At 44.0% G+C, this 9,407-nt stretch overlaps 1 protein-coding gene across 1 annotated transcript; it reads right to left on the reverse strand.

Annotated features, from left to right (window-relative positions):
• Positions 1-353: 353 nt before the first annotated feature.
• ptpmt1 (protein tyrosine phosphatase mitochondrial 1) lies at positions 354-7,568 on the reverse strand. The gene is made up of 4 exons (XM_085276775.1): positions 7,270-7,568; positions 5,330-5,410; positions 2,606-2,797; positions 354-968 (listed from the first exon to the last, which is right to left on the reverse strand). Exons 1-4 carry the CDS (start codon positions 7,414-7,416, stop codon positions 840-842), a joined length of 549 nt encoding a protein of 182 aa, XP_085132901.1. The 5' UTR covers positions 7,417-7,568; the 3' UTR covers positions 354-839.
• Between the last annotated feature and the right edge of the window lie 1,839 nt (positions 7,569-9,407).

Raw genomic sequence — 9,407 nt, forward strand, 5'->3', positions numbered from 1 at the left:
GTGCTGTTAGCCAACAGCGTGTCAGTGGAAACTAATGTTAAATGTTAAAGTTAAATGAACTTCCAATAAACAGCTACCCTACTAGGATGTAAAAGTTGACCGAATGTTTGTCCACGCTACAGTTAGATTTAGGTTTTATTTTGTTTTACTTCAATTTAATTTTTCTATTTGTTTGCATGAAATAGAATCTAACAGTATTATCACTTGAACATTTTTCATGTGTGTTTGCTTCGGGGACTCCATCCTCATATTAAACCTTCTTGATAACTGTCACATTGGAACATCCTAACTTTATTTAAATATGTGCTTGCCAATATGAACAAACTACTGAAAATAAAGAAGCACCATTACTCTTTTTGTCATAAACATTTATTTATGGTCTTTTTTTTACATTATGAGGCACTGCAGAAAAATATAAAGCAAATATTTTCCAGTCTACACAGAAACACCTTCATTACTGAATTATTTACTACAGTGTTCTCATCCTGTTGACTAAACTCCAGCTGACGTCAGCCGGCTCTGAGGGGAGTGTTTTCTTTTTTTAAAAACAAATGTGGAGAGCATTGCAGTGATTTGTCTTAGTTTGTTAGTTAAAACAGAATAACGTGGCTGGAAATCAAATTATAAAAAGAAAATTTTCTTTCAACAAAATTATATTAAAGAGTAACAAAAACAGATAAACAACATGTTCTGTTCTGCAGCTGTACACATGCCAAAGAGCACTTGCTGAAAAGGCAACAGTTGCATTTCCTGTTACAGTTGTTTTGATCAAGGCTCTGAGTCGCCGTCTCCCACCTCCAGTGGGAACACGATGAGGTCCGACACACTGCCCCACTTTCTCAGCTGGACTGTGCACATATCTGCTGGTAGTACTTCCTCAGCATCTCCAGCTGAGCGGAGCGTACTAGGATGTGCGGTCGAACAGATGCCAGCTTCTGACAGGCCTCGTCTGGAGTCCAGCAGTGTAACTGTCAGCAGGAAAGCAAACGGTCAACACAGCAAACCTGTCGCTTGATGCCTGAGCGACTCATCAGCCATGAGCATGTTTCATACAGTCACCACTCTGGAATATTGACTTAAACACTCTGTGGTTCAGTGCATGTGGAGGTAAACGGGTCAAAAACGGAGTTAAATGTGGCATGTGTTTTATCTGAAATGACCATGAGATTATATTTACATACAAATACTTTAAAGGTAAGTACGCTGGAATAAGAGGGTAAAAAGTCAGGGTTTTTTCAGGAAACAAAGAAATATATTACATTGTAATTTAGCAGTATGCTGTACTGTTCAGGGAGAGGGCCATATTATGAAGCGGATTAACCTCGGCCAGTTTCTGGGTATTTTACAGGAAAGGAGACACAGCTTACAGTGTAAGTAATTTTAAATACACTGTAAGTTAAAAAGAACAACTGAATAACAGAAAATCCATCATGTACACAGTGTAACAAAATAAGGATGTAAAAAGGGAAGGTTAAGTCACTCAACATTTACAGCCGTCAACACAAAAACTGCATCAAAAATATTGTTTTTCTGCAAAATTACCAGCTAATTACACACCACTTAAAACAGGCTCTGAAACTGAAACGATGTCATCTCATTGGAAGACCACTTTGTGTTCAAGTAGTAATAAAAAACGAAACAAACAAGAAAACACCCACAAATATTTCTGAAAATGTTTTGTTTTGTTTTTTAAATTTCAAATATTGTATAACGAGACAAAACTGCAAACATGAACGCAGATTGTAACAAACTGAATCCTTTCATCGAACCACCAAACAAACACACTGGTCCTCTCTGTGCACACACGTGGCAGCACTGCTGCTGTCATTGTGTTCATGTTTAACAAAATAAACTGCAGACATGAGTGTGACTCTGTCACTGAGCTAACAGCTGATCCCTCAGCATGTTTGTGCTCTCTGCTCATGCTGCCTTCATATTCAGTCATTCTCAGCTTTTTAAAGAACTTCAAAGACAAACTGCATGACATTTCTTCAAGTGGCCCCCAGGCTGCAAATATGAGACCCTGACTTAAAATAAGTTATGCAATACTCAAAATTACCTACAGTATAAATTGTGTCTCCTTTCCTCTAAAATACATGCAGGATAGGCACGTTTAGGCCACTCTGTAATATTGCCTGCTCCACAAAAAGTAACACGTACTTAGGACGTAAATACAGGGAAATATTGTTTGTTTTGCTGCTAAATTACCAGGAAATTACACAGTACTTAAAAGTACTTAAAAGTGCTTAAAAGTGCTTAAAAGTACTTAAAAGTGCTTAAAAATACTTAAAAGTACTTAAAAGTACTTAAAAGTGCTTAAAAGTGCTTAAAAGTGCTTATGCGCTGCTCAGATTTTATAGCAGTATAATTATTTGCTTCCTGTAAAAAACGGATTTGTTGCCACCTTATTCTTATTTGTTCAAAATTATCCAACATAACAAATGTAAATTTATTATTCTATTTATTATTTATTTCTTTATTTTTTATCCGCTCTTTATGCTTTATCTTGCGTTACCATGAAAAGTGGGATGTTCTTCTCTCCACTCGGTTTTTGTGCTGTCTGCAGTTCAAACAGCAGGTGGCAGTCTGAATGCATCATACTGACCCGTATGAGGTAGGCGGCAGCTAATGTGGCGCTCCGGGAACGTCCAGCCTTGCAGTGCACGTACACACTGGTTCCCTGCTCTTTATGCTGCAGTGCAAACTCCACGCCTCTGTGGAGGTTCTCCATGCTGGGGACACCAGTCAGGTCCACAGTGCTAAGCCTGAGCTGCTCCACACCAGCAGCCTGCCACTCCTGCACCAGCACCGCAACAATAAATGACACAGTGTATGAGGGGCGGCTCTTTGGCACTGTTAGGGTTTGAACTTCTATCACACATCAGTATTTAACTCATCTTGCATATGCATGACAGCACAGGGTCATTTCAAATATGAGCAGGGCAATTAAACTGCACGTTAACTTTTTTTTTTTTTTGGCCTGTCCCGTTTGGCTCTTTTGCCATCAGAATTGTTGTCTAAAGGCGAAGAAAGATGCCCAACGGATTTACTTTACCGAATTGACCATCCCAGCCTTGCCGTAATGGTCCATTTGATTCACCTTTTATTGTTTATTTTATTTTCACTTACTGAATACGGGACAGAATTAACTGGGGGAAAGAAGGGGAGAAAGAAGGAGGGAAAGAGAAACAGCTGAGAAGAGGGACGGGGGAGAAGGGCAAAAAACATAAACCAACAGAACGGGCAGAGAAAAAAAAAATGCATATATCAATCACCTGGGTCACCTGCTGAGAAAGAAAAAAGAAAACAAGCAGAAGAGAACAAGAGTAATAGAATAAACAACATCACAATGATATATGGGAATATGACAGTAAATACTAAATATTAAACATTATTGTGCAGCACATAAGATCAACAGAACACAGTGTGCTTTGAGGTAGGAGCCAAAAAGGGTGTAGTTTGTGGGTGTGATCACCCGTGTGTACACCTGTGAGCATGGACGCGCTTGTTTTTTGTTTTTTAAAAGGTTCCTTCATGTAATAATCTGCTAGAGGGTGTGGGGGGGCCACAGCCCCGTCCTCCAGGGCATGAAGCAGGTATGGAGGAGATCAAAACTCCAGACATCCAGAGGCCCCCAGAACACAAGAGACCAAGGAAGACCAACAGAGGGGCAGCCGCGCCACTGTCCCAGAAAGAGCTGAGGAGAGTCCCAGATGAGGGCTCACTCAGCAGCCGCGGAGCAGAAGCCAGGGGGGGTTGCAGTGACGCGCCCGTGAGCTCCGCCGGCAGCCAGCTGTGCCTGAGTGACCGAGCCCCAGGCCGAGAGGCCGGGGGCACCCCACCTCCGAAGTGGCCCGAGCGAGCCCCAGGCTCCAGGCCCCGATAAGCGGCCGCCAAGCAGTGAGCCAGTGTGTACCTGGACGCCCATCCCCGGACACAAAGAACCACCAACGCACCGATGTCTGAGGGAGTCCGCCACTGGCAGGGGAAGTGGTGGTAGGGGGAGATAGGCCTCCATACCTTAGAGGGCCTGAGATGTCCCCAGAGAGGTGGCGCCTGACACCCAACCTGACATATAGACACAGAAATACAGGCACACACAGATACAAACATCCATTCCCACCCTCGTGCTCTCATATACACTTACTCCACACACAACCAACGTGGAGACAGACATAAAGAGACGCTGTACACACGATCACACTCCCCAAGCGTACTCTACAAACCGGGTCTAGGTACCCTTGCCCCTGGAGGGGGGAACTGCACCCAGACCCAGGTGGTGTTACCCTTTTCCCTGCGGTGGGGGGAGGCAGACCGCCCCGACTCCGCAGCAGCAGGAAGGCCCCACACTCCAGACCGCAGTCGGACGGCCAACTCCTCCTCCTAGCCCCCCCGCTCCAGCAGGTCGCAGAGAATGGGGGTGAGAGAAGACTCCAAACCTCCCTCCACCCGCTCATTGTAGTGTTGATGCATGTGTGTTCTAAGGTGCATTTAAAACCCAGGAGGGCATGGAGCTACCTGCCAGAGAGCAGCAAGTAAGCGCATGGTCCCTCCTGCTAGCCCTCAATGTCTGTATTTAAAATTGAGAGGTGGGCAACGACGCCAGGGGTGGGGTGTACACCCTGATGGTACTTTGGATTCCGTGTAGCGTGCCCACCCCCAAGATCCTATATGTATGTGTAATGAGAGTGTGAGTAATGTGAATGTCTAAGTTGTGGGATAAAATTGAGGCAGAGGCAGCCAGAAGGGGACGGGGGGGGGGGGGGGGGGTAGCCTCCTCTGCACCCTGGTGACATACCCCTACTCCAAGGTCCTGCATGTGTGGGTGGTTGTGGTGGAGCAGGAAGAGGGAGGCAGCTGGAGATGGGGAGGGAAGGAAGGGAGGGGCAAGTGACCCCTCCCTGGGGCCAGCTCCCCCGCTGACCCCAGTAGGCACCCCCATACTCCGCGACCCGCCAGGGAAAGGGGGCCCAGGCCCATCCAGACCGGGGCCCAGTGCAGCAGCGCCTCCCGGCCCCACAGAGCCCGGGACAGTCCACCCGACCCCACCACAGAGAAAACTGCACCCACCCCACCATCCACTCATCTTCCAGACTACATAAGACAATAAACACCCAGGCTGAGATCTTCCTCCACCTCTCCTGTATCTCCCCCTCCTGCAGAGGGAGCTCCTGAGGAGAGGAAAGCTCCTGCAAGATGTGACAATCTCCCCCACCAGTTGAAGAGCCCCCCAGGTGGCTCGATGCACCGGCGGCACCCTGCTCCAGGGCTGGGCCCCCATGCACTGCACGTTAACTTAATAATGGGAACTCAAACGAAGGGAACTCACCTGGGCTGAGTTGCAGAAATATTTGGTCTCGTACTCTTCGTTCATGGTGATCACCCCTCGAACATTTTCTGTTTCCACCAGCTGCAAAAGCAAAAACAGGCCATCAGCTCTCAGAGTTGAAAACTGCAACTGCCACGAGAGCGGCACTCTAAATACTCTTTCTCTCCTTTATTCCATTTTTTATGAGGTCTTGACAAAATATATTTCCAGTCTCCTTCTCTGCTCTTTATGCAAACACTGGTGCATCTCAGAAAATGGCAATATTGTGTAAAAGTTCATTTTTTTCCAAGATTTTTTTTTATTTCATTTTGATGATCACAAAAAACATAAATCTGGTATGTCAAATTATTAGAATATTTCATCTGGAGTCCACAGCCATGAGGAAGACTGCTGACTTACCAGATGCTCAGATGGCAAAATTCAACAACCACCAGAAGCCACCACAGTCACTGCTGCAAAAGCTGTCAGTTCACAGTGTGCAAATATTTATGGGAAGTTGACTAGAAGGGAAAAGTATACACAAACAACACACATGACATGAGAGTTTGCCAAGGAGTAGACTGAAGGTGGTGTCAGTGTCACAATGTACACAGCAAAGGGACCACAGCCATCGACTTCAATAATATCAGCCACTCATAAACAGGCATCTTACCTGAGCTAAGGAGAAAGATGCCTGTGGTCCTTATTCTAATCATGTAACAGGTAATATCCAGTATGTGTAATGTGACAAAAGCACAACGTTCAGTGTGTGTTTCATGGCATTTTTACGCAGCCAACCCAAAGTTGTGGAATGATCTGCCCTTGCACGTTAGACAGGCCTCTTCTCTTTCTGAGTTTAAAAGTTTTCTTAAAACATATTTATTCGCTGAAGCCTTTGGCACTGATTAAAGGGGTTGACTCAATTTGTTTTAATTTATTTTAGTTATTTAATTTATTTTATCTTATTTTTATTTACTTTACTTAGGCCATTTTGCATGTACAGCACTTTGTGAACTCTGGTTTTATGTTAAAGTGCTTTATAAATAAAGGTGGTATGGTATGGTAGCATGTTCCTTGTGTAAGAGTCTTTACATTAATAAGCTGTATTCCTCACAATGAGGAAGGGATGTTTGCCTATCATTTAATAATCAAAAACATTTTAGAAATCAGTCCTACAATTATCCAAAAGCTTCTTTGCTGGGACCAAAATTACTTTTATAAAAGGAAAGCCCTTAGCTCGGGAAAAGGCCATTCAAAAGCTTTTTGGGTGCAAAGTATTCAAACACACAAATAAGTGGCCAAATGTGCATCTGTGGGTGGTGCTGGAGTGGCCACAGTGGCTGTAGGCAGGACGCACTGATGGGGCATCGTGAAGGAAGGGGCGGAGGTACAGAGCAGCAGAACAATAGCAACAGCGGTGTGTGAATTAATGCTAAACATAGTATGAACATTAGTCTTAGTGTTTTTCTACTGATGCACACTGCACTGTGTGCTCTGTCTGACTACTGAAGAAAAACAAACCTAATAAATCATGTTGACCGTCAGAGGTCTGATGATCCAAGAGGACCAACTATGGGCAAAAACTACTGAACTGCGAGACCGTTTCTGTTTCTGATATGTTAGCTTGTTAGATAACTGAGGCGGTGTTACAGCGGTTTCTGCTTCAGCTGGATCGAAGATGGTGAGAATCACCCACAAATCACAATATTCGCTGATTGAGATAATGACCTACTCACTGTGAGTTACTATTTCATAATTGTGGCTTCGCATATTACTGTCTTTACAGCATTTCTTTGAAATTGTACACACACACACCACTACTACTATAACAACTTGTCAAAACATTTGTTTAGAACAAAGTCAATGCCGCCTCGTTAGCGCGGGCTAGCTCGGCAGCTGGTCTAAAGAGTCGTTAGCGTAGTCGAGCGCTAGCTAGCAGCTTCAGTGTTTGACAGGCGGACCTGTTTGGTCATGGACCTGAACGGCAGCGCTCCGAGGATCACAGTTTCATCCACTCGGTCAAACCACCGTCTCGAGGACACCTTCTCCATGACAACGTTGTAGGCTAACGTGGGGTAGAAGAGCAGCCGTGCTAACACTCCCGACATGGCTGAGCTATTTTCTGACGAGTCGTGTAAGAACTGAATTTGTGCTGTGGAGAGCTCAGCCTCTCATCATTACTCCTCCGTGCTGCTGTGCGGCGTGTGCTTCGCAGCCTTCATCCCACATGCTGTCAGCTTCCTCCTCCTGAAGCACGACTTCCGCCGACTGCTACCCCTTCAACATAAACACACTGACCTTCCATCCATAGATTCAGTCTCAAATCAGAATATTTTTTCTGCTCGACCAGCTGATGTTAAGGTGCAAAGTCGAACATATATAATGAGTACAACAACTTCATATATCACATTTTTTAAAGGACTGTCAGAACTTTTTTTTTTTACACATTAAAATTTAATCTCTCAAAAACTATTCCAAAATAAAAGCCTGATTTGTCACTGCGCTTTCTTATCGTCGAAATAAATCACGGTATCTGCCAAAGATACGTCAGAAAATCTCGCTAGTTAAAATATGAAAACAACAGCCCAGCACTCTGGCGTTTTTAAAAGTAGAATGGTAGGCAGAAGCTTCAGGTCTCAGTCCCCTCTCCTGACCTCACAGTTAGGGGTGGGTTTTTATAATCGATTCATCGATTAATGGGTAATGTTCATATGTAGATTAATGGTTTTCTTTCGTTTTTGATGTACTGCAGAATATTTTTATAAATCCCAGGCCAGGAAAACCTTCATGTTTTTCTGTGTTTTATCTTCAGCTACTTTGACACAAAGGCATCTGCTGTGACGCTTACACCTGTGATAAAGTCTTGCGTGTGTCAGCTTCCTTTTTATTGATACAAAAATATGTAAATGTACTGATCTGAATTATAATATTTCTGACTGTCAAAATTTCCCAGATTTAAATCGAATCGAATTAAATCGAATCGTGGATCGAATCGATTCGGGACCTTGTGAATCGGAATTGAATCGATTCTAGAAATCAGTGACGATACCCAGCCCTACTCACAGTTTGGACTCAGGACCAGAGGTGGAGCCAGACATTTGAAACACCTGGGGCTTAGCCCTAAAGGGTAGTATGCATGTGGGATTTTTTTTTTTTTTTTGGGGGGGGGGGGGGGGGGGGGCTTAGAAATGACTGAAAGATTAATTGGCTCTGTTTTCAGTTTTGTTCAAAAAAAGAATGACTTCATATAGGGAAAAATATATATCACATATACAGGACACCTTGAACTAGTTGTCAGGGTCCTGGGTCTTCTGACCCAGCATTTTTAGTTCTTTGTGATTTTTGTATTATTGTACTTGTGTGTGATTTATTCTATGGTTTCTAGTTTTGATCCCTTGCCCTTCATGTCTCTCTGTGTCCCCTTTGTTCTGTGTAAGTCTGTGTCTGCATGTTTGAGTTTCCCTCTGTCTTTTGGTTCGAGTCCTCTGCCTTACTGGTTATGTCTCTGTTTCTTAGTTGCTGTCTCCACCGTGTCAAGTTCGCGTCTCTGTGTCATAGTTCCTGTTTTACTTTGAAGGTCTGTGTCTTATGTGAATGTGTTCAGTTTATGCTTCCTTGTCTCGTCAGTTCTGATTTCCCCCAGCTGTGCTCTCCTTCTGTGTCTCATTCCCCTCGTTACTTCCCAGTGTTTTTAAACCCTGTGTTTCTCTGAGTCAGTGTCGCGTCGTACCCTCAACAAGCTGTGTGTTTTGCCTCCAGTTCAGTATTTCTGCTACAATGTTTTAGTCCACCAGCGTTTTTGTTTGTCTTTTGGTGAGTTTAGTTTAGTAAGAGGTTTTTCCCAGCAATAAAGCTGTGCTTTAAGTTGTACTTCTGTGTCTGAGTCCTGCATTTTGGATCCACCACTCCTGCTTGCCTGCCTGCCACACAGCGATTCATGACACTAGTTTTTTAATTAAGCAGCAAGGCAGAACAAAGTCGGGCTGTATCAAGACACGAGGACTAAACCCAAATTCAACCAGACACAGAACTGATCCGGAATTAAAACAGGACTACAACAGTTCAAAATCAGGAGTACTGAGGACTTAACCAAGACAGA

Source organism: Mchenga conophoros, linkage group LG1 (assembly GCF_057382185.1).
Source record: "Mchenga conophoros isolate Kocher_MC1m ecotype Shallow Benthic linkage group LG1, M_conophoros_male_GT1.1, whole genome shotgun sequence".
NCBI lineage: Eukaryota > Metazoa > Chordata > Actinopteri > Cichliformes > Cichlidae > Mchenga > Mchenga conophoros.